We start from the raw sequence: 26,071 nt of genomic DNA on the forward strand, positions 1-26,071 counted from the left end.
AGAGAGAGAGATAGTGTGTGTGGGGAAGAGAGAGAAGGGGGGGAGAGAGAGTGTTGTGGTTGTGTGTGTGTTTTGTGAGAGAGAGAGAGAAGAGAGGGAGAAGTTGTGGGTGGTGTGGTATGTGTGTTGTAGAGAGAGAGAGAGAGAGAGTGTAGTGTGTGTGTGAATTGAGAGGAGAGATAGTGTGTGTGCTGTGAGAGGAGAGAGAGAGAGAGAGAGGAGAGGAGCAGTGTGGTGTGGGCTGAGAGAGAGGAAAGAGAGGAGTGTGTGGTGTGTGGTGTGTGTGTGTGAGAGTGTGTGTGTGTGTGTGTGTGTGTGTGTGTGTGTCAGAGTGTGTGTGTGTGTGTGTGTGTGTGTGTGTGGGAAGCTGAATTAAAACACTTACACTGATAGAACCATTCTTCTGCAGAATCCAGTGGAGTGGCCATGAAACACACACACACACACACACACACACACACTCATCAGACACATATTTCACAGTATTTTTTGCTTGAGTTACTCAAATAACTTAATAAATATATTACTACTGTAAATAATACTAATAAAACTTAATACTAATTAATAAAAAAAAACTATATAAACATTAAAAACTGAAATTAAAAAACTAATAAAAAATTAGAAAACCACAACAAATAATAAAAAAAATATATAAAAACAAATTAAAAAAATTAATTAAATACAATAGCATTAATGTATGATACTAAAGAACAAATATGATACTAAAATAACCTGCGTGTTACATAAACACTGTTCAAGCTGGATATTGTCCATGTGAGTGGGGTCAGTGAGATATACTTCTGAAAGAATTAGAAATTAATACTTTTATTAATCAAGGATGCATTCAAATGATCAAACGTGACATTAAAGACGTTTATAATGTTACAAAATCATTTTAAATTCAAATAATGCTGTTCTTTTGAACTTTCTGTTCATCTGTGAATCATGAAAAATAAATGTATCACAGTTTCCACAAAAATATTGAGTGGTTTCAACACTGATAATAATCAGAAATGTTTCTCGAGCAGTAAATCATCATATTATTCTGATTTCTGAAGATCATGTGACACTGAAGACTGGAGGAATGATGCTGAAAATACAGCGGAGCATCACAGAAATACATTACAGTTTAACACAGATTCACACAGAAAACAGCTGATTTAAATTGCTAAAATATTTCACTATTTTACTGTATTTTTGATCAAATAAATGCAGCCTTAGTGAGCAGAAGAGACTTCTGAATTGAAGTGTACTATCTTACATCTGTAATGATGTATAGTGAGTTATGATAATGGTTCAGTAAGAGTCTGACCTTTGCTCGTTAGTCCTCCAGAACGTTCCGGCTCCTCCTTCTTCTTCTGGTGTCCTCCTGGTTTCGCGCTGTGATCGACGGCTTGGAATCTCTCAGCTCCAGGAACCTCTTTGTGCACGTGATACGACAGATTACGCAAGATACAGACGCAGTTCTCCACCGACTGCGGAAAAAACACACGAGAAACACTGAGAGGAAGCAAATATGATTCAAACACACTGCAGGAGAGACGCACATAGAGCATCATATGACATAAAACAAATGTATATAATTTATTTATAACAATAATTATTATTATTTGTATTATTATTTAGTTTTTTTTAAAGTGTAGTTTACAAAATTATTATTATTAAATTAAACTAAACTAGAATTAAAAGTAAATAATAATAATACTAACAATTACTCTATTTAAATGAACTTGCATAATAAAATAATAATAATAATAATAATAGTAAATATGTAGTTTTAGTTAATAATAATGATTATTACTATTATTATTATTATTATTATTATTATTATTTAGATTTGTTTAAAGTTAATTTATAAATTATTATTATTATTATTCAATTAAACTAAACTGGAATTCAAATCTAAATAATAATAATTAATAATAATAATAACTATTACTATATTTAAATGAACTTACATTATAATAATGATAATCAATATTTAGTTTTAGTTAATAATAATGATTATAATTACTATTATTATTATTATTTACATTTGTTTAAAGTTTATAAATTATTATTATTACTATTAAAGTAAACTCAACTGGAATTAAAAAGTAAATAGTAATAATAATAATAATGATGATAATAATAATAATAATATTAACAATTATTATTAGATTGAATAAAATCACAGAATAATTTTAAATAATAATAATTTAGTTTTTGTTAATAATAATTATTTTTACTATTATTATTATTATTATTTAATTTTAAGTAAAAAAAAAAATTCTTGTTTTTGGTGTGAAAAGTGAGGTGACCAGCTGATGTGCAGGTGTGCTGTGGCCTGGATTCCTCTTTAAATGCTTACTTTGTTATTGATGTCCCTGTTGGCGACAGCAGAATAGAGCGCGTGCAGCAGAGCGTCCACCAGACCGTCACAGTCACGCAGTCTCTGTCGAGCTTCAGCTCCGTCTGAACTCACGTTCCTGCAAACACACCAGCACAAAACAATCCATCATCAGAGCAACTAAATACAGCCTGACCCTCAGAACATGCTCAGGTCGCTTTGACCCAGAATACACACATTTCTTTAGAAATGCATTGAATTTAGTGAGGGAATGAAGCTTTGCAAATGCGTTCAGACTCTCGAAATATACATCATTTATTTTATTATTTACAATTATGTTTTAAGTGATCTAAGCATTAGTCATTTTTGGCCCGAGTATGTATGGAACACCATTAGTGTCAAAAACTTTTACTTTTTCATGAAATTATGTATGGAGTCATATTAGTATCAAAAACGTTTGACTTTTTATGAAATTATGTATGGAGTTATATTAGTGTCAAAAACTTTGGTAACATCTTCCCAACATCTCACCCACTTTTGGGACTGAATTTTGAACATAAATATGTATGTCTATTGATAAACCAGCGCAATGTGAAAAATGTATCACTTTTTTCATCTAAAAGTGAAAGTTTATGCAAGTAAAATGAATTTATTAGTAATATTTATTATGTCTTTATGAACCTCAGGCATCCCGAAGTGTTCTTGAAGAGCGTGTTCCACTCCGGGGCTCCGGGTCGAGACGGGTGGTTCGGGTCTCCTCTCAAACCCGAGTGAGGGATAATGATCTCGTCGGTCAGCGTCTGCAGGCCGTGGTTGATGACCATCATCTTCAGAGGCTCATGGGACGAGAGATTCCACAGCGTTCCTGACAAACATCAGGGAGACATCAGGAGAGGCAGGAAATCTAAAAATATTGCCTTGTCAACTACTTGAACTAAAATTAACGTTAATATTTTTTTTTTTTACATTTATTTCAAGTAGTGATGTTTAAAACGATTAATTGCGATTAATCGCATCCGAAATAATACTTTGCGCTTAGGTAATATATGTTTGTGTGCTATGTATATTTATCATGTATATATAAATACACACATATACATGTGCATATTTTAGAAATATAGGTTATGCTTATATATTAAATATTTATATTTATAATATAAGCAAGATTAATATAAATACAGGCATGTAAATACAAGTATATATTTTCAAAATATATACCATATGTGTGTGTATTTATATATACATAATCAATATACACAGAACACACATCTAATATGTTGACAAAAACATCAATTTTGGACAGCATTAATTGCGTTTAATAATTTGACAACACTAATTTCAAGAAAAGAAATGTTTTTATGGCTTTATTTACAGTTTTAGTTAACTATAATAATCCTGCTTGGAATCATAAATGGAATGTTTTGTAACAATTTAAATGTCTTTACTGTTACTTTTAATCAATTTAATGCGTCCATAATGAAGTAGCAAATTTGGTTACACTTTATTGTCCTTGTTACAATGTTATTATATATGTAAGTACTGAGTAATATTAACTAACTAAATGTATTTACTATATAGTAAGGAGTTGGGGTTAGGGTTACTTAGATGTAATTATTACTATCGTCAAATGATTAATCGCGATTAATCGTATACAAAATAAAAGCCTTTGTTTGGATAATATATGTGTGTGTACAGTGTATATATTTACAATATTTACATGCATTTACATATCCATATTTATATGAATTTAATTGATATTATAGAAAAATATATTTAATATATAAATATAACCAATTTTTTTCAGAAATATATACTATATGTGTGTGTTTTTATATATTCGTAATACATATTCACTGCACACATACACATATCATACAAACATAAACCTTTATTTTGGATGCGATTAATCATGATTAATTGCGATTAATCGTTTGACAGCACTAATAATTATGCATAGTTCATTGTTATTATAATAACAAGTAAATGTGACATCTGTAACAAGGACACTATAAAACAAAGTTTTATTCGTGAGTTTTGTAACTTGAAAGCACGCACCTGTGACGAGTTCTCGGACTTCCACGTCGTCGGATCTCCTCAGGAGCCTCAGCAGCGCAGGAATGCCGTCCGCGTTCTTGATGGCCACCTTGTTGAAGTTGTCCCGGCCGAAGGAGATGTTCCTCAGCGCGCCACAGGCCTTGCGATGGACCTCGGCTTTGGGATGATCCAGCAGCCTCACCAGGACGGGGATCCCTCGCAGCTGCCGGACGTCCTGCTTGACCGAGTCGTTCTCGTAGCACAGGTGCTGGAGATACGCAGCGGCGTTGGACTTCACCGGGTCCATGGGGTGGCTCAGCATGGAGATGACCTCCCGCAGGTTCGGGTCCCTCCAGCGCGGATCCTTGCGAATGGTGTCGAGGCTCACCATGCTGGCGCGTTTCTGCGGGACGAGCGTCTGTGAATGGTATAGGTCCTGGAAACAGAGTAAAATTATTTAAGATATAAAAATATATACAAATATTAGTTTTTGCATAAAACAAGCATATATATTGGCCAATGGGACAATAAAATTAATCTTGTTTAGGCTTTGCATAAATATTATTTTTTTGCCCCATTGGTAGATATTTTTGCTTGTTTTAAGGAAAAACTAACTTTTTTTTTTTAAGAACAAGGCTTAATATCTTAAATCATTTTACTTGTCAAGTAGATGCATCTCAATTTAAGAATGTTCAGATATTTATACTAGAAAACAAGACAAAAAATAAATAACAATAAATAAATAAAATTATTAAAAATAAAATAAAATAAAATAAAATAAATCAAGGTTTTGATTTCCGGTCATCGCCCAGCTCTACCTGTAAATATGTGTGTGTGGTGAGGTCCAGCGCGGGCCTCATGTGATGGACTGTGTCTGGATCTGGTTTGGAAACACCACGTGTGAAACCATCACGGTGGAGCGGAAGAGTGAAGCAGTTCTCCGGAAAGAAGGTCCGGCCGGGAAAGAAGGGTAATCCGTGCAGCAGTGTGACGGCCTGAGCGTTCAGTGTGCCGTACAGAGACGGCTGATCTGTGGGAATCTCATTGGGAGGGTCAGAGGTCACGCCGGGGTCAGGGTGAGGAGGTCGAATCGTGTGTGTATCGTCCTTCCTGCCGGAGGAATCAGGAGCTTGATCTGGACACTGAACATCCGGATACGGTATCTGGGATACTTCCAACTCTTCAGATGAAGCGTCCTACACAGAATTTTTTTTTTTACTTTTTCCCCATTACAAATCAAGTGTTATTTTAGAATTGTCCAGATCATATTATTATTTATTATATTTTAATCCATTTTTTTCATTTTTGTATAATTTATAATTTTGTTTATATTTTTTATGTCTATATAGTTTTATTAATTTATATTCAGTTTTAGTCTGTTTAGTGCATCTTAATGAACAAGCTAAATACAAATTTGAATTTTTTTTTATCCATGTTATTTTAGTATCATTGATATAATATAGTTTTGGTTAATATTTTGAAAGATTTTACATATTATCTGCTTTCATGTTAATTTTATTTTAAGTTTTAGTAATTGTGTTTTGTGCTTTTGTCATATTTCTCCGTTTTAGTTTTAAATTAAAATTATATTAAAATATTTTATATTAAAATTTATATTAAAATAAATTCAGCTTTAGTCTTAATTATTTGAGCACATTAGAACTCAAGTCCTTGGCAACAAACTGAAATAAAATAAGTTTAAGTTTTTACTATTTAATTGTATTTCTGTTAAAAATGTATTTTATATAAAGCAATATTTGTATGGTTTTAGCTTTAGTTAACTATAATAACTCTCTTACAAATATCAAAAAATTGGTAAATACATATACGTTTACTTGAGAGTAAGTAAATGACTCTTTTAACAAATGATGCCTTGTTTTCTAAAACATGAATTGTGATACATAAAATGAATCACTAGTCATACATTATAAATGATTTGTTTATAAAATAATCGGTTTAAATATTAAAATATTTTATTGTTCTGTATCAAACAGACATCAAGTGGGTTTATGCTTAAAAGAAGAAAAAATACCTGTCGATGGAGCCAGAAAATGTTATTAATTTCCCTTCCAATTAAGTTAGTATTTCTTACTGGACCGACAACTATTTTTTATATATTTATTTTATTTGATACTTTTTTGTTTTAAGCACAAACTCATTTACTTTTGGTTTATTTAATTTTTTAATAAAAAGACCAAATAGACCAAATAGTCTCAAATATCTCAAATCATTTTACTTGTACAGTAAATTAATCTTGATTCCAAAATGTTTCGATATTTACTCTAGAAACTACTACTTTAAGTAAGTTTTCTAACACAATACTGACACAAGATTATTATTATTCTTTAATACTGGCTTCCTCATTGAAATGCATGAAAATGCAAAGGTATATTTAGTTTTTTTAAGATGAAGATGATATAAAGAAGGTGTTAGATCTGTATTATTCACCTTCAGGAGGCTGGGCACGACCTGTTCATCAGGTTCGCTCTCAGGACTCTCAGTCTGCAGGACATCAGAGAAGAGCTCGTTAACATCAGAGAAGAGCTCGTTAACATCAGAGAAGAGCTCGTTAACATCAGAGAAGAGCTCGTTAACATCAGAGAAGAGCTCGTTAACATCAGAGCCTCGTTAGTCTGCCGCTTTAGGCTCCGAAACAATAGCGACTTTAATATCATTAGGCATCAATTATAAGAGATTTGTTTATGAAAAGAACCTGTTAAAATAATAGTTTTTTGGCTGGCAAATTCAAGTCAAACTATGAATATTTAAATCCTTTTTCATTAATTAATTGCAATGCTTAATGAAACCCGGTTAATAAGCAAATTCTTGTTTAATATACAGTAAGCAGACGGATGCCAACTGTGAAAATAAATCATGTTGTTCCTCCTCTTGTTTTTCAGTACAAATATCTAAACAGTTTTAAATTAAAATCAAGTTATTTGAGAAGAAAAATCATTTCTGAACTCATGATTTCTGAAAAATTCTTGATTTCTTGATTTCTGAAAAATGCACCATAACCGAGTTTATGCATATTAAAATAACAACAACAAATATCTGTCAATGCAGTCAGAAAATAATCACTTTGTCTTGGAACTGTTTTGGTTTTTTGATGGTTATTTTTACTTATTCTAGACATAAATAATTTATTTTGGAAGAATTTTCTGAAAATAAGACTTTTTATCTGATGTATTTAAATTTATGCCTCAAGTTAATCTCTCTTTTTGACCCGGAAGAGACATAAAAAAATATTTTTAAAGATTAGTTTTTAGTAAGAGAAGGGAACTTTGCAAAGGCTTTAAGACCATCAAATTATTTTTAAGAGATGTAAATGTGTTTCATGTTCGTGTCATTTATGGAGTAGCATTAGTGCCAAAAATACTTTTTGTAAAATTATCTATGAAGTTAAATTAGTGTCAAAAAACTTTTATAAGATATATTTAGCCTTTTACCCATTACAGCTTGAACAATTTATCTTTTTTTTATCTTAAAAATTAAAGTTTATGGAAAAACATAAATATATATATATATATATATTTTTTACTTTTCATAGTAATATTTATGTTGTTTTGTTAGAAATAAATATGCAGGTTTCATAAATCCTGATTGTTTTTGTGCAATCATGAGTTTAATTAAATTTAATTAATTCCAATAGGGTTAATACTGGTAATCCTCTTATTTTATAAGATTCGTGGCATGACATATATTCAAAATTTTCAGGAATATTTAAAATTGTGCTGTATAGTGTGTTTGTGTGTGTGTGTGTGTGTGTGTGTGTTTCATCTGTATTTTGACATTTCTAGGAATGTCTCAGTTTTTTAATAATCAAAAAGGGATAAATGCAGTACACAGATGGTGATATCATAGAAACATTCAAATCAATTTTTCACATTTTCCAATATGGTTTTAATTGAGAACTACTGTATATTAAGCTGTGTCTGTTTATTAAAATAACAGTCCTTCAGGTTATTTGTAATAGAAAAAGTCTAAAATACTTATGAGGAACGTTGTGTTTCCTCGGTTGGCATCCCTCTGCTTATATTAACAAGCATTTGCTAAATAACCGGCAATGCAATAAATAAATAAAATAGATTTAAAAAGTCAAAGTTTGGCTTGAATCTGAGAAGAATGACATCATTATTTTATCAGGTTCTCTATATAAACTGATGATCAGAAATGCTGTTCTGCAGCGTTCCTACATGTGTTTCTGTCTGATTTGAGCGTTCGGGGCTGGACGTGTCTGAGGATGGGGTTTCTGCCGTCTCCTCCGTCTGCTCTCCGGTGTGTTGAGCTGAAGGATCCTCCAGATCCGGCTTCTGTTGGACCAAAGGGAAGAACACGAACAGGAGACGTTGAGATGAGACCACGCAGGTCAAGAACAACTTCACTGCTTCACAGAACTTCCTCCAGAGCAGCGGTGAATTATACATGAGCGCAGCTTCATCAACACAACACACACTTCAAGAGACGACTTGCACACTTCAGGAAAAACATCTGCACTGCATCTGCTAACAAGAGCGAGAAATAACTCTAACTCTGAAGCTTTCTTTTTCCTGTATGAGCGGTGTATGCCTGTGAAAAACTGATAGTGTGTTGATACTGTTGCTATGCAGTTGCTAAGGTGTTCTGAGTGCTGCAAATGCTTACTAATGTATAACAGTGATGCTTGCCTTGGAAAATGTCACTAGAAATGTGGGAAATGGATCTTGATGAAACTTAATTTATTATTGTAACCGTAGTTCAACTATGTGTTGAAAACCGCAGTAAAGGGAATAATATTAGTAATAATAATAATCAATTTGGCTAAATAAAACATGGCTTATGCAACAACCCTGTAGAGAAGACAAGTGTTGATGCTGTTGCTATTTGGCCCTTATGAAATAAACTATTTATTACTGTAACCATAGTTCAACTGTAGTACAGTATATGCAGTAAAACTGCAGTAACCACAGATTTTCCATGCGTAACATTATTTCAATTATAAAATTCGGAAATAATAATCATAAATTTGGCAAAAATAATCATAAACTTAGTCAAATAAAGCATGCACGTTTTCACTTATATAACACCATTGTTTTCACAAGGGACATCTGAGCAAAAATACACGAGTAAGAACCAAACAAATCCAAATCTGACTAAAACACTGTAAATGACTATAAAATCTGTTTATGAAAAATATGCACGTAAGGAAAGTCGTTTCAGAGGTGGAGCAGGTGATGAAAGTTACGCACATGTATAAAGACATGCACTAATGATGAATGAGTCGCAATAAGAGCATTAATTAAGGGTCGATTCATGTTTTTAGTGCCGAGTTCGCAGCTCACTATGCACCAGATGCTCTTACGCGGTTTGAAGCCCGTCTTACTCACTACGTCATGTGTCCCTTCCATCCATCATCCATCATCCAGCTCATGCACATCAGCTCAGTGTCAGAGAGTCGCTCAAGGGCAGCGGGTCCGCTGTCACAAGCCCAAAGTAGGACACGTGAACCAGCGCTGCATCCGAGTTTAAATCTCACTGTGACACGCGCAAGAACACAGAACCCCTGTGGTGAGCGCTCGCGCACGCATGCCGCATCAAACCTCTTTATTTACATCATGTGTGAAGCTGCGAGCAAACAGATGCAGAGCAGGCGAGGCGATGCCCACCATACACCCAGCCCTGGCATCCACTGCTGCTGCAGACGCACAAGGATCACCGCGCTGCGGGAAAAAGCGACGCACGCACTCACCTCGTTCACCTCCTCGGGCATCCTGGCGACGCAGAGCGGCGAGTGTGCGCGGTTTCTCCGGGTAAATACAGCTGTCTGTCTGCGGATCACACATGTACAGACATCCTCCCTCCTGCCTCACGCGTCCACATGCACTCGATCATGCTCACACACACACACACGCGCACACGCGCGCGCGCACACCCCCAGCCTCACACACACGCAGCGCAGCGGAGGAGATGCTGAATCAACAGCGCGATTCACACACACTCGAAGAGGAGAACCACATCCAGTTAGTGTTTGCCATTCATTAACTGAGATCATTAGCGCTCATTAAACAGCGTCAGAGAGATAAGAGCGCGCACACACACACACACACACACAAGGGGAACTTCAGATTGTGAATCATTTGAGTCAGTTCGGGAGCATGATTCATATGAGTCAGTTTGGAAGTTCGGAGCGGGTTCGCGGATCATTTGAGTCAGTTCGGGAATTCGGAGCGCGAATCATTTGAGTCCGTTTTACAATTAATACAAATGTATGTTTCTCGAAATTGATTCTGAATAATTCAGATCGCTTTCATTTATTTATTTCAAAATGTTTTGTGTTATGTTGTCCATTGTTGATAGTTTTCATACTTAATCTGTGAAAGGAAAATTTTTAAGAGCTCAACACAACAGCTTTTATGATGCAGAAGCCACTTTAGTTTTTGATTCTGAATATATTATTCAGGTGTTTTCTTATTTATTTCAGAAATCCTTGTGATTTACAATATTCAGTTTGTGCTGGTCTGACTTAATCAAAATAGTGTTTAAAAATTACTTTCTGTTCTCTAGTGTTTGTATAGACCATAATGCATAAAAGCGCATTAATGGGAACATAAAGAAAGTTCTTTAAAAAAAATAACTAAAAAGTTACTTTTAACAGTAATGCAGTACTTTTTGGTGTAAGTAATCAACAAAGTAATTAAGTTACTTTTTGAATTAAGTGACTAGTAACTTACTATTTCTTAGTAACTAGCACAACACTGGTGTTTTCATAACGTTCACCTTGGAGATTTTTTGAGACCTAAGGAGCCCAAATTCAGACCCAGAACAATAAAACCCACAGAAGACGTGGGAGTTCAAGGGAGGAATCTTTATATTACCAAACTGCAGGGAGAGGAAGAGTAGATATAAGTCATGATCTGCAAGATTAACCACAATCTGATGTGAGTCAGTTCAGGAGTCGAATCATTTGAGTCAGTTTGGGAGTTCGGAGCGAGTTCGCGAATCGAGTCAGTTCGGGAGTTCGGAGCGGGTTCGCGAATCGAGTCAGTTCGGGAGTTCGGAGCGAGTTCGCGAATCGAGTCAGTTCGGGAGTTCGGAGCGAGTTCGCGAATCGAGTCAGTTCGGGAGTTCGGAGCGAGTTCGCGAATCGAGTCAGTTCGGGAGTTCGGAGCGAGTTCGCGAATCGAGTCAGTTCGGAGTTTGGGGTTCGCGAATCATAGCTGTATATGGTGAATACAAACACTCCAACTATGCCAAGATGGGAAAGAGCCCAGAGCACTTTGTGATGAACAATAAACAGGGAACAACTCTTTCTGAATTGTGATTAATAATGAATGTAAAACAACTTCCCCCAGATGATTTATTCGGCTCTTTCAGACGGAGAGGGTTGAAATCCAGTCGAATGGCACTGCGTTTCTACTTCCGCTCAATTTCATTTCGCTTCTGTACTCAGTCTGACACGTCAGAGCTTTCTGTTTGCCACCGGTCTGGAAACAGCCGGGCCAATCAACGAACAGAGGGCGGGCTGAGAGCAGTGACGTAGATGCTTAGCGCAGAGTTTTACATTGTAGGTTAGAGAAATCGAAAACCGTTTCGACCGCGGAAATGGGAAACGAGACACGGGATGCAATTCGCTCTGTTATGGAGAACATTCAACTCTTTTTCAAACTGAAGCCAGAACAAGAAGAGTGTTTAACAACAGGTTTACAGTGAAAGTTCAATCATAGATTTGAGTTCGATGCATGATGTCTGTGCTTCGATGCGGCTGTACAAGCACATAACATACGTCATAACCAAACGTATCTGATTGGCTTACGGGCAATCAATGATTTTAAACTTCAGACAAGCGCCCCCTAGCGAGAGAGAAAACACTTCTCTATTATGCCATTCCAGACTCTGTCTACGAAGCAAAGTGAAGTAACATAGTCTGGTATTACCAGGCTACTGCGTTTCAACAATAAAAGCCTCACACCTGTACACATCTTCATCAGACAGAATGAGAATCCATTAATGGAGAAAAAACATCCAGAGAAAGTCATGAGGATCAATGAAGCGCTGCAAAAATACGACAGGAGAAGAATGTACAAAGTGAAGACTTTCTTAGAAGACTAAAACATATTTCCAAAGATAATACATCTTAACTGTAAAGTGTAAACACTTACAACATTCAGCATTTAGTAGGTTAAAGTTTATTGACAAAGACAACGCTTTAAATTTTACATTTAAGTAAAAAGTAGGACTCACCTTTAGCTTGATGGAAAAGTCTGTAAAGATAAGAAGATATCTAGTAAATATCCTACTGTAAATATATCAAAACTTAATGTTTGATTAGTAATATGCATTGCTAAGAACTTCATCTGAACAACTTTAAAGATGATTTTCTCAATATTTAGATTTTTTTGCTCCCTCAGATTCCAGATTTTCTAATAGTTGTATCTCAGACAAATATTGTCCTCCGAACAAACCACACATCACTGGAGAGATCATTTATTCAGCTTCAGATGAATTTCATAAAACTGACACTTAAGCCTGCTCCAGGGTCACATTTAGTGATTTAAATTATATTAAATTTACTAAGACAATACTTCAAATTTAACTGCGAAATAGTAAAAAATGTATCGCATATTTAGCAAACTTTAATACAAACATATAGGCCTATTATTTAATTGTTTTTAGCAAACAATGTGTGACTTTAGAAACTAAATGGTTAAATATGAAAATAAATATATGTGTGTGTACTACTGCGTATATTTATTATGTATTTATAAATACAAACCCATGCATGTATATATTTAAGGAAAATATGTCACGTTTATATATTAAATACATTTTGTATTTTTGTATAATTACATTGTCCATTGACAATATTATCTTAAAAAAAAAAAAATCAGGCTGTAATTTGATGTACTCTTGGGGCCCCCTGGTGGACACAGGGGTCATCTGCAGCCACTAAGTTTGCCAATGTCTTGGGCAGGTGCACTACACTGCAAAAAATGATTCTCTTACTTACAGTATTTTTGTCTTGTTTTGTTGTATAAATATCTTAAATCTTCAATCAAGATGCATTTGATTGACAAGTACAATGATTTAAGATATTAAAGTGAATGAAGGTCAGCGTTGACAGCGTGGATGAAGTGACCAAGAGAGCAGCAACAGTCACACTCTGAAACACACAGCAGACCCCAGACCACACATCTCAGATCAGAGCACTGTGAGTGTGTCACTGAGCTCAGACTCTACATACAGGGGGCGGGACTGGAGCGGCAGTGGGTGTGGCTTAAATATGAAATTAGAGGGAGTGGGTGTGGCTTACAACAGAGCCTTTGAAAAACAAGGTTCTGGCTTACAATAGATTGGAGTGGGTGTGGAGCATCAGAACAACACACACACACACACACACACACACACACACTCTCTCTCTCTATCTCTCTCTCTCTCTCACACACACACACACACTTCTTACTTAGGTTTACACTCAATTCAACAGTCACTAATCACACCTGGATGTTCAAGGCTGTATAAAATAATACATCTGTTTTAGGAGTAGAGTTATAATGCAGTTAAATTTTATAAAGTCATATTAAATTAATTGCTTTTATGGTTTCACCTGATCTAAAGTCATCTGAGGAGAATATTACAGATAATAATAAACCCTGTCTGTGTCTTCAGCATCTGCACTGTTCAGAGTAAAACAACTGAGAGAACACACCAAATGCATTTCTTAACAAATCTTTATGTAACAAGGAAACATACTTCAATGCATTATAATTTTATATTATAAATATTTCAAACTTCAGATGCATGAACATGCAGGACATTTAGTGCAATTATTAAAAGCAACACAGCTGCTGTGCAAACAGAAGATCGTCTAAAGCATAGTTTGACTCGTGTAGAGAGAGCTCTTCTGAGTTTCGGAGCTGGAGCTGTGGTTACAGACGACTGTAGGCTTCGCTCGGAGGACTGAATGTGAACCGCCGAGGGTTAAACTGACCCGGGCTTCTGATCTTGGGCGAGACGGTTAACCAGTTCAGTCTGCAGGACACGTGTGTGTTCGTCTGTGAGGGCGACGGCCAGCTGAAAGACCACACATTGTCATCATATATACACAGAGCAGGTAACAGAAGCACTGCACTGCAACAAATACGTCCAGAAATGAACTTCTGTGTAATAAAATGTAATGACACAGGGGGAAAAGTATTGAATGTTTTGAAACCTCAGGGTTTTTTTACCTGTATTTTACGTAATTTCTGAATGTTATAAAATGTGACTTTCACTAATGGGACTTATTTGTGTTTTATTTCGTTTTTCCATCTCAGTGAGTTTTTTGACTTAAACAAAACCTTTGGTGCAGGAGAACATTTGAGAAACAATTACAAAAAAGTGGAAAGGGACATTGAATTAAAGAAGAAGTTTTAAAGTTTTCATGTAAAACTCGCAGATACAGTTTAGACAGGTGAAATTTATTTTTTGGAAAAAATGACTGATAGAATAAAGAATAAATAATATATCTAAGAGATAATTACATTTAGAATAATTTAGTAAAGTTTATAAATTTAATAAAATTTATTTTAAAAATTAAACAATAAAAAGAAAAAGTAAGATCGATGAAATTTGTGTTCAAACAGAAACTGTAACTAAAATATTTATAATACAGAGTAAAAACATAATTTAAGAATAGCATTAATTAATACATTTATAATAATTTACTATAATTTATTTTAAGAATTAAATAACAAATGAAACTATTATTGGTAGAATAAAACGTATTAATTAATGTTATTCTTAAATTTATTATTTATATTTATAATAGTTTAATGAAATGTATCAAATTAATAATATTTATTCTAACAATTGAATAATACATGAAAAAATAATTGGTAGCATAAAGAAAAAATTATTAATTTAAGAATAACATGAATTAATACATTTATAATAATTTTAAAAATTTATAAATTTAATTTATAATTTTTTTATATATAAAAATAAATAAATGGTAAAATAAAGAATACATTCAAATTACATTAATTAATAAATGGATAATAATTTAATAATGTTTATGAATGTAATACTATTAATTTTAAGAATTAAATATAAATAGAATATTTGATTGGTAGATTAAATAAAAGATTTAAGAACAACACTGTTTAATAAATTCATAATAATTTAATAAAGTTAAATAATATAATGCTTTCTCAGTTCTAGAACCCGATCTGAAGACGATCTGAAGTTGAATCAGGGTTTTGTGGAGCACTACCTCTGTCTCTGTGACGGAGAATAGGACAAGATCTTGTTCTTCCAGCGGAGGATGCTGGGATACGCCAGCGGCTCGATCTCCACGTCACTCAGCGCTACGAGAACATCATCGTCCAGCTTGCTCGGTGAACCACTGCACACAACACCAGCAGAAGAATCAGAAGAGCAGCTGAGAAGAGTGTGTGTGTGTGTGTGTGTGTGTGTGTCTCACCCTGATATAAACACACGAGCTCTGAGACTCACTCCCGGCGTGCTGTGTGTGGATTTAAACGAGGAGTTGGACGAGCTGTCCTCGTCTGCGGTGAAATACTCGTCTGAGCTGCCGCTGGAGCCGTCTTCATCCTCCAGCTTCTCAAAGTCCTGCAGCAGATCTCGCACCGGGAGCACGTCACCGGGATCAGGACGTTTCAGAGACTGACCTGTGGATGAAGGGTCCTCGGCGGCGCTCAGGTGCTCCTCCAGCATCTTCAGTCCGTCACTGCTGCACAGATCCAGGAAGCAGCCGAGGAAAGCCCAGTGTTCGGCCCACGGGAGTCCCATCTCATGAGCCAGCTCTCTGCACACACACAGGGATGTGGACATGTGATGCTGCCTCAGCCAATCAGATTCAAGCGTTCATGCTCACCGGCCGACTCTCTCAGCGCCGCGCTCCGAGTCCGTCTTCAGGATGTGACGGAAGTATTCGGATCGCTCTCGCTTCGGCGTCTTCCACAGCCGGTGAAACTCCTCGGCCTGCGGGAAAACACCATCTCCGTCAGATCTGTGTTTGAACGCTGCGCTTGTTTGACGTGTGTGCTATTCGTTTTCCTTTGCAAAGCAATTCTGGACCTAAAATGCATCATATAAAAATTTATTATTAATTTATATATAATTATGAGAATGATTATTGCTATTGCTACTAAAAATAAAAATATTATTGATTTCGAAATAGTTATTATTAAAATGATTATTGTTATATTTTGCGTGCTAACGGATTTTGTAATATAATAATTTTTAATAACAATAATGCATTTTTTTCTTTTAGACTTATTTATGCTTGATTTTTAATAAACACAATAATTTTACATCTACAAATATTAATTTTCATAATAATAAAATGTAAGTTATTGTAATGATGATTATTATACCTTTTGTTCTAACTGAATATAATAATTTTAAAAACAAAAATCACGTTTTAAAAAATTATACAAATAATAATTTGTTAAGCTTGTTAATAATGTTAATAATGTAATAATGTTATATCTAAAAATCATTTTATTATTAATTCTACAAACAGGATAATAATAATAGATATAATAGTCATAATAAAAACAACAACAATAAAATAATAGTATAAAATAAAAATTATTATTCGTATAATATGTGTGCCAACAAAAATGGAAATTATTATATTTTAATAACAACCAATTATTTTTTCAATATAATGATGATTTTTTTTCTCTCTATCATGCTTGTTTGAAATAATTTTATAATTGTAAAATTGTTTAAATTGATCATTTTTACTCTAAAATTTTAACAACAGTAATTCAATTTATTTAAAATACAGCAACATTATACTTCAACATTTAAACAATACTTTAATATATATATATAAATAAATTTTAAACAATTACTGTAATTATTATAATTATCAACATAATTGTTTCTGTTGCTGTTACTGTACAAGTGAGATTCAAAGAGGTTTGAAGCACCTTTGATGAATTGAGAGGCCCAGCGAAAGCCTTGACGGTCATTATTGGGTTTTTGGGGCTGTCCATCACCCGGTCAGCCCTGTTTAACTGATGGCAGGACTCCGGTGAACCGAGACACCAGGGGGCGCCGATCACCGGAGGCAGGGTGTTGTCTTCAGCCCGCAGCAACGGCACGTAAAATCTGTCTGTGCCAAAAACACCAACAACACAGCAGTCAAACACATCCTACACCTCACCTCTGTATTTAATCCCATTTTATGAGTCCGGCGTCATATTCTTCATGTGATTAGTTTGAGCGGCGCCCTCTACTGTACAGACCTGACTTTACATTTCCTTCAGCCTGAGCCACATTCACTTCACTTTTAGTGTGAACAGGCTTTTACATTTCTAAAAGAAGAACTCTTTATATTAAAAACAAACAAGCAAGCAGATTTAAGTAGTTATGCAAAAGTAACGTAACGCATTACTTTACATAAAAAGTAACTGAGATAGTTTAGCGGGAAACGCAACATTGTAACACATTACTTCTAAAAGTAACTTTCCCCAACAGACCTTCCAAGTACTCCGTGATCTTCTGCTTCACCTCCTTGCTCTTGTTTCTGCGCTCACAGATCACCTGCAGAAAGAGCGCGAGCCGTTATTTGACGAATGAGAGTACGACCTGTTTGAGACGCTCAGGTTCTTACAGCGGACGCTTTCTGCTCGTATTTGTTCCTGCAGTGTTTGTCGATGCTCGGATGTGAACACAGAACATCCACCACCTCTGGACATCCAAACTTACAGGCGAAGTGCAGCGGCGTCTCGTTGCTCTGAGAACAAATAATAATGTTATCATTTGATTATTATAATATAAATAAAAACTATAAATGTTCATAATGTAATAATGAATCCTGATTACGCTTGTTATTAATATTAAAATGATCATTATTATACTTTGTTTACCAATAGAAATTACAGCAATAATATGTTAATTATGACTGATATTAATTATTCTGAATAAAATTAACATTATACTTTGCGTGCTGATAAAAATTGTAATGATAATAATTTTAATAGTAATTTATTTTAAAATATTACATTTGTAAATAAAGAAACAGTAATTAACTATTGTTATATTAAGTTACATATAAAATAAATGATTTGTTAATATCACTAATACTAAAAATAATAATAATAAATGTTATATTAATTTATAAAATAGCTTTTATTAATATTATCATTATACTTTGTTTTCCAATTGAAATTATATCAATAAATTAATGTTAATTATCACTTATACTATTAATAATACAATTTTATATTAATTGTTCTGAATAAAATTACCAGTATACTTTGCGTGTCAATAGAAATTGTAACAATAGTAATTTTAATAGCAATAATTACATTTATTTTAATAATTACATTTGTAAATTACTGTTATTATATTAATAGTTACATATAAAATAAATGATTAATTAATATCACTAATAATAAAAAATAAAAATAAATGAAATATTAATTTAAAAAAAAATATTAAAATTATCATTATTATACTTTGCATGTTGATTAGAATTGCTAAGAGAAATTAGATTTATTAAAAAATTTAAAATTTTTACACACACAAAAAAACTATATATTATTATATTTTATAATAATATTAATGTAATAAAAGTAATTATAACTAATTATTTTAATTACTACCACTACTACTACTAGTAATAATTTAAATAGTAATTTTAAAATTGTTATTATTAAAATTATCATCATACTTTTTGTGGGAATATAAGTTGCAATTATAATAATCTTGATAGCAATCATTTAATTTATTAAAAAATATTACATAGATTTTTAATTAAATACATTAATTTGTTATCATAATATTAATATAATAATAGTAACACTATTAATTATCATCACTACTACTATTACTACAACTAATATTAATAATAATAATAAAAGTTTAATAATTGTTATCATCAGTATAATGTGTGCTAGCAGGAATAGCAGTTCTCAGTCTGACAGCAGTGAGTGAGTGTAACTAGCAGCGACTCACAGCTCTGTCCGGTGTGTTCAGGTACAGATCCACGATGTATGTGATGCGCTGCTGCAGCATGAGCTCGTTATCGTTGGGATACATGAGCCGCATGAACTCCACGTCCTCCAGCGTCTCCAGCAGCAGACGAGCGATGCCCGACTGGTTCTCTTTAGCGGCCACATGCAGGACGTTATACCTGCAGCCCTCCTGCACACAACACACAACACACACTCCGCTTCACACTTCAGACACACACTCCGCAACACATGGGTGATGAATATTACAAAACATTTCTGTTTCAAATTAATCCTGTTCTTTTGGACTCATCTGTGAATCCTGAAAAATGAAATGCATCAGTTTCCACAAAAATCTTGTGCAGCACGACTACTACTAATAATAATATTTGATAAAATGTTTTAATTAAAATTATCATTATACTCACTTTGCATGCCGATAGAAATCATAATTATAAGAATTTTATTAAAATACAAAAAAATTATTATATAATGTTAATGTAATATGTAACTATTATTACTACTACTACTACTAAAAATAATAATTAAAATGTTTATTAATTTTAAAAATGTTATTTAAATTATCATTATTATACTTTTCCTGGGATTTGAAATTATAATTATTTTTACATTTATTAAACAATAAAAATATAATATTAATATAACAATAGTTATATATAATGTAAACTATTAGAATTAGAATTATTCTGAAGATCATGTGACACTGAAGACTGGAGGAATGATGCTGAAAATACAGCGCAGCATCACAGAAATAAATTACACTTTAACACAGATTCAGATAGTAGACAGCTGATTTAAATCATAATAATATTTCATTATTTTTAGTGTATTTTGATCAAACAAATGCAGCTGTGGTGAGCAGAAGAGACTTCTTTAAGTGCACCTGCAGGATAGTGGGATTGTCTCCGGATCCGATCAGATACCGTGGGTTTCCCCACACCAGCTCTCTGAACGCCTCCTCATCTCCTCTCTCCACGGTTTTACGCAGTTTGGCCGTCAGGTCCTGGGTTCGAGGACTCTTAAACTCATTGGCCTTCTCCAGGTTCAAAGCGTCTGGACACAGAATTTCCTGAAGTTAAACCGAACTTTTATTTTGACGGGTTGCCATGAATACTTATTTCTGTGTGTGATATGAGCCTCAGAGCAGCTCTGGAGATGGTGTTCATGTATTTATGGAAAAATGGAAAGCAGAAAAGATAAATGAAGAAAAAAGAGGATCCAGAAGAGGTGAAAGAGAAGCGTGTATGTGAGCGCTGGACGAACCTGCGCTGGTTTTCTCTGGAGACGGTTTGAGCTGCGACACACAGCATCCTTTAGCAAAGTTCTCCGCGTCTTCTTTCCTGGCGAAGGCTTTAAATCGAGCTCCTTTCAGCTTCATCACGGCCTTCAGCGCCTTCATCTTATCGACGTACACACGCAGCGATCCTGAAACGATCTCATGGTCATGAAGAAGCGCTCTCAGAAGCACGATGAAAACACATGCTTAACAGTAAACTGGATGCGTGCAGCTCTTAAAGTGACAGCAGCGTAATATTCCTATTATTTGCTTTTTTAATAATGATAGTTTAGTTATTTAATTAGTACCTTCTTCAGCCGCTGGGTCGTCTGGGTCGGGACACACACCGTAATAAACACACGGACTCTCCGTATGCGTCTCTGGGGTTTCAGCTTCACTGGTCACTTCCTCTCGGTTCTGCTCTCTGATTGGCTGCTGGAGCTCCTCCGCAGGAAGTGAGCTCCCAGAATGCACCGCGTCTTCCCCCAGAAGAGCTCGAGCTAGCTTCTTCTCAAAGACGCTTCTGGTGGTGGCTGTGATCGGGCCACATCTGAGTCCGGCGCCGGAGATCTCGTCTCTCAGCTGATCCGCGGTCAGCGTCTGCAGTCGCTTCAGAACCGCCTCCATAACACACTCCTGCTGACCACGAACACACACAACACACTCCTGCTGACCACGATCACACACAACACACTCCTGCTTACCACGAACACACACAACACACTCCTAGTGACCACGATCACACACAACACACTCCTGCTGACCACGAACACACACAACACACTCCTGCTGACCACGAACACACACAACACACTCCTAGTGACCACGATCACACAACACACACTCCTGCTGACCACGAACACACACAACACACACTCCTAGTGACCACGAACACACACAACACACTCCTGCTGACCACGAACACACACAACACACTCCTGCTGACCACGAACACACACAACACACTCCTGCTGACCACGAACACACACAACACACTCCTGCTGACCACGAACACACACAACACACTCCTAGTGACCACGATCACACAACACACACTCCTGCTGACCACGAACACACACAACACACTCCTAGTGACCACGATCACATTTTATATTTCTCCCAAAATATATTAGAAACAAATATGATGTGGTTTATTATTATTATTATTAAACAATTAATACAATTTTATATAAATATAAATATATATTTTTTTATTTAAAATATATATATTATTATTATTATTATTAAAAAATTAATACAATTATATATATATATATATATATATATATATATATATATATATATATATTAATATATTTTTATTTTTATTTAATATATTTTATGTTTTGGCTTTCAGCTCTAATGAAGTTTGATTTGTATTGTAACTGACTGTAAATATATATATATATATATATATATATATATATATATATATATATATATATATATATATATATATATATATATTTAATAAATAATCACTAAATAAATTAATATTTACATAACACAATTAATTATAATTACATGTAAATACCTTTTATATTATATAATATTTTTATATAAACAATCAACATTTATTTTATGTATGTGTATATATATATTTGTTTATGTATTTTGGGGGGGGTGTTTTGATCTGTTCAGTGAGTCCTATGATTCTATATTATTATTAATTATTATGAATTATTATTTAGAAAAAAATGTAAAATTAGTGATATAAACGGCACATGAACTAAATCTCTCACATTATGAGCTTCTATTAATAATCGACTGAACTTCATTCTGTTCTAGTCACTGAACTATAAATGAAATAACAGTAATTTATACTAATTATGGTTTTGAAACATACTATAGTAGAGTGTATTATACTGTATATTTTATAGCATTTACAACACTGTGTTAATATACGCTACATCATACTTTATTATCACCAATAGTGAACTGATTAACTGTAATAAATACTGTAGTACTTTACTTTACTTTAGTCTATTACTACAGTAAACTCTAGTGTATTATAGTGTAGTATACCCTATAGTTGTAGAACACATAGTACAGTATTGGGAAGAGTATTTTGTTTATATTAAGCCACTATAGTTGTTATATAACCCCAGCAAATACAGAATTACAACTTAATGTATAATAATTCAAGAACTTTACTGTAGTATGGTACAGTATTTTTTCATGAGGCTGTCTGTGGCGAACATTTTAATAAAACAAACAGGCCTGAACTGGCTTTACAGCGCTGGATTTCAATTCAAGAATATGAAGTAAACTATAAACTATAAGATAAACTCTTACCAGTCTATTATTAGTCAATGACTGACAGTGAAGTCTGAACATTTACTGTAGAAACGCGTCACAGAACAGAACAAACACACGCAGACGATCACAAACCCTTCCGAGCCTCACATCAAACGATAATAAAAACATATCGATACTGAATAAATACAAATCAAATCATTTTTTTGTATTCTCAAGGCTGAAGAGAAGCGTGACGCTGTTGACGGGAGGAGGACGTGTCGATCTCGAACGAGTCGGTTCAGTGAGTCGACTCTTTTAAGTGAACAATATGAGCCGGATGCCGCCTAAAGAGCCTTTTTCTAAAAGATGGCTCTCTACGTTTTTGTATTCTTTATTTTCTTAATACCAGACAAAAAAAAACTAACTAGCTTCTATATTATTTTTGTATTCTATATATTTTTGTTTTCTTTTTATTTATTATATATTTAACAAAAAAAGGCCTTGGACAGCTTGCTCTATTTTTTTCTATTTTATCCGTGTGGTATTTTGGAAAGGTTTATGGAGCCAGAAATATGACAAAATTATTTAATTTTGAATTGTGTAACTCTGACTAATACTGTGGTTTATCCAATCGGATTATCATGAAGCATCGTTTAGTTTTGATTATTATGATTTTTTTATGGTTTATTTTAATTACTCTGAATAATTTCATTATATTTGCTCACACATCCCAGACATAGGTCAAAGCATTAATAGATTTGTCTGAATTATAAAAGGCAGAAGTGTTACTAAATAAAGACTCGCTTAGGAGTCGAAAGAGCCGGTTCTGAGCTGAGCCAAATGATCCGGATCACTGAAAAGAACCTGAATTTCCATCACTAACTGCGCATGCGCAGCTTGATCCTGCAGAGGGCGCCACTGCACACATGCCTGAACACAGAATAAATAATTATTACGTCTAGGCCTGAACACATCTGATTTTGGCATACTGCATGCATGCAATGACCATTTTTAATTATAAATAATAACAAATTTAAATAAAAAATACATGATTGCACATTGATTGATATTTCCATGTGCTGCAAGTCAGATAAAAATCGATTTTTTTTTTTCTTTTCAAGAATTACCATACATTTCCAAAACTCCCCTGGAACTAGTGTTATTTTTTTCTTCTTTTTGCTATTTCTTATTATACAAACCTTGACTGAGAAACTTTGCCATCAATTTGACAATAACTATTTCATCACAATATAGTCTGTAAGTAAATCTTTCTCTTAATGTAGCTGTGCTCTGTCTCTCATACAGTATATTGTGTCACACAGGCACTTATTTCAGTGATAAACCTGACAAATAGAAGAAAAAAACAAACAGAAGGCTATAGTAAATTACACAGTTAATTACAAAGCAATGGGAAATAACACACTGAATTAAACGTAACATTTTGGAAGTAGTTTTTTGTTTACAGTGAAATTAAAGAGGATATTTGATCTGACGTTAAGATAAATATGTGTTCAAAAAGCTGGAAGCCTTCATCAGCGATTCCCATCATGACGGCTGTTCAGTGATTGAGGACGAGCCCCGACTGACCGCTGACCATTAGCTCTCTCCAGCCCTTCATCGTGTGATTTATGCTGCTTCACCAAGTGTGTGTGTGTGTGTGTGTGTGTGTGTGTGTGTGTGTGTGTGTGTGTGTGTGTGTGTGTGTGTGTGTGTGTGTGTCACACACTTCACCGCCTGTCTGCATGAAGATTTATCAGTCTGTGTTTATAACTGTGCCAGCAGAGACTCTGACACACACATATTCCTTTAAAAACATTTAAGAAGCTCGTGTCAAAGTATGAAGAACAGTGAGTGCTGATTTAATGATTATAGATGTTTACCTCTCTTACATGAAAAGCATTGAAAAATAAATAAAGTTCCCACTGGAAGATATGTTTAAATCTTCAATAAACCCTGATAAAATGAAAAATAATCAAATATAACATTAGAATAAAAAGGGGAAATTTTGCAAAATATGGTATTTGTTTCAACTGGAGAGGATTTGCATCACATTATCAGTGAGTCTGTTCAAAAATGTGGACTATTTAATTAAAAACACTGTAAAATATGCATATGAATGACTGCTTTTGAGTTTAAAGCATAAGAACTGTTTTTAGTAATTGCTAAATCAAAGGCATTCTTGGTGGAGATAGTCATTATTTTCCAGTGAGACATCAAACGAAGGGAAAAGGGCCATGGAAAGTAAAATGAACTTGATGTACCATCCTCATCCTGTTATTTTCAGACAGATGGAACATACCGAAGGATTTTCATGACTATTTCACTCTTCATAATTAGTCCTGGATTAGAATTTCAAATGATCCCGTAACATTAATAAGAGACTCAGTGTTATGATTGAATGTTTTACTGTTGCATTTAATTCAAGCTTAGATGTAATAATTACTGAGTGAATTCAGTTTAGTCAAGGTCTAATTGCTCTCAGAGAAACAACAACACTCTGCTCTTCTCACAAATGTGCTCCAGATATAAGCATTAAAATCACATATTTATTTCTTGAAAACCCTGGTTTGCATACAGATCCAATGCAGACCTAAAAGATCTACAATTTAACACATATTGAGAGCCATTGGGGCATGTTGTCACACTACATGGGGTAAGTTGTCACAGTGGGAACCTGGTATCAGGGGCGGATCTAGAAAAAGGTGGCGAGAAGGGGGCAGGAATTTTGAGGTGTGGCAACATATGGCAGATGTATATATACTGAATTTAGACACAGTTATCACAGATTGATGATAAATATATGTGCACACTACAAAAGGGCACAGGCTATCATTTACAAACTTAATCTCATGCAATCAATGTCTTGCATTTGAAACAGTTATAACAAACATTACAAACATATAAGGAATAAGTGACCATACCCCATAAGCACCACACACTCACTAATGCATACAGTATGCATCCACATGTCATTAAGAGCATTATAAAAGATTCAGTGTTATCAATATGTCAATTTATTACAAGAAACACAAGATTTTAACAGCCATTGACATTTCCAGCTGATTTTCTACAGTTTAGTGTTAATCATCATCTAACTCAACCAGTCAAGAGCTACATTTAGCCTTCGATGTTATATGAATATGGTCCTGAAGAATAGCTTTTATTAGCTGACAATAATAATTAATAAATAAACATTATAGGCACAAATACAAATGTACTTTTAGA

At 34.1% G+C, this 26,071-nt stretch overlaps 2 protein-coding genes across 4 annotated transcripts; both read right to left on the minus strand.

Annotated features, from left to right (window-relative positions):
* Positions 1-338: 338 nt before the first annotated feature.
* LOC113110487 (armadillo repeat protein deleted in velo-cardio-facial syndrome-like) lies at positions 339-10,433 on the minus strand (the record flags this gene model as incomplete). The annotated part of the gene is made up of 9 exons (XM_026274659.1): positions 10,092-10,433; positions 8,560-8,676; positions 6,812-6,865; positions 5,182-5,559; positions 4,385-4,799; positions 3,011-3,194; positions 2,351-2,468; positions 1,313-1,475; positions 339-403 (listed from the first exon to the last, which is right to left on the minus strand). Coding segments are annotated over exons 1-9 (1,515 nt in total), but the record flags the coding sequence as incomplete, so codon positions are not given.
* Positions 10,434-14,058: 3,625 nt separating this feature from the next.
* LOC113110121 (ankyrin repeat and LEM domain-containing protein 2-like) lies at positions 14,059-23,136 on the minus strand. Of its 3 annotated transcripts, none has more exons than XM_026274136.1 (12): positions 22,904-23,136; positions 20,917-21,244; positions 20,596-20,757; positions 20,216-20,385; positions 19,316-19,504; positions 17,970-18,092; positions 17,836-17,899; positions 17,284-17,468; positions 16,218-16,324; positions 15,804-16,148; positions 15,594-15,725; positions 14,059-14,413 (listed from the first exon to the last, which is right to left on the minus strand). In XM_026274136.1, exons 1-12 carry the CDS (start codon positions 22,943-22,945, stop codon positions 14,269-14,271), a joined length of 1,992 nt encoding a protein of 663 aa, XP_026129921.1. In that variant the 5' UTR covers positions 22,946-23,136; the 3' UTR covers positions 14,059-14,268. The 3 variants fall into 3 exon arrangements, with proteins under 3 accessions (XP_026129921.1, XP_026129920.1, XP_026129922.1); XM_026274135.1 differs by having other exon boundaries at positions 20,917-21,247; XM_026274137.1 differs by having other exon boundaries at positions 20,917-21,251.
* Positions 23,137-26,071: the final 2,935 nt, after the last annotated feature.

This window comes from Carassius auratus, chromosome 10 (assembly GCF_003368295.1).
Source record: "Carassius auratus strain Wakin chromosome 10, ASM336829v1, whole genome shotgun sequence".
Taxonomy (NCBI): Eukaryota; Metazoa; Chordata; class Actinopteri; order Cypriniformes; family Cyprinidae; genus Carassius; species Carassius auratus.

Excerpts from the sequence above, each read along its gene's own strand:
- LOC113110121 (XM_026274135.1), bottom strand. The coding sequence starts at position 22,945 with ATGTTCAGACTTCACTGTCAGTCATTGACTAATAATAGACTG. Across the intron at positions 20,386-20,595 it reads TCCAGAGAAAACCAGCGCAG|ACGCTTTGAACCTGGAGAAG; the intron begins GTTCGTCCAGCG and ends TTCTGTGTCCAG. Across the intron at positions 17,469-17,835 it reads GATCACGGAGTACTTGGAAG|ACAGATTTTACGTGCCGTTG; the intron begins GTCTGTTGGGGA and ends TTTTTGGCACAG.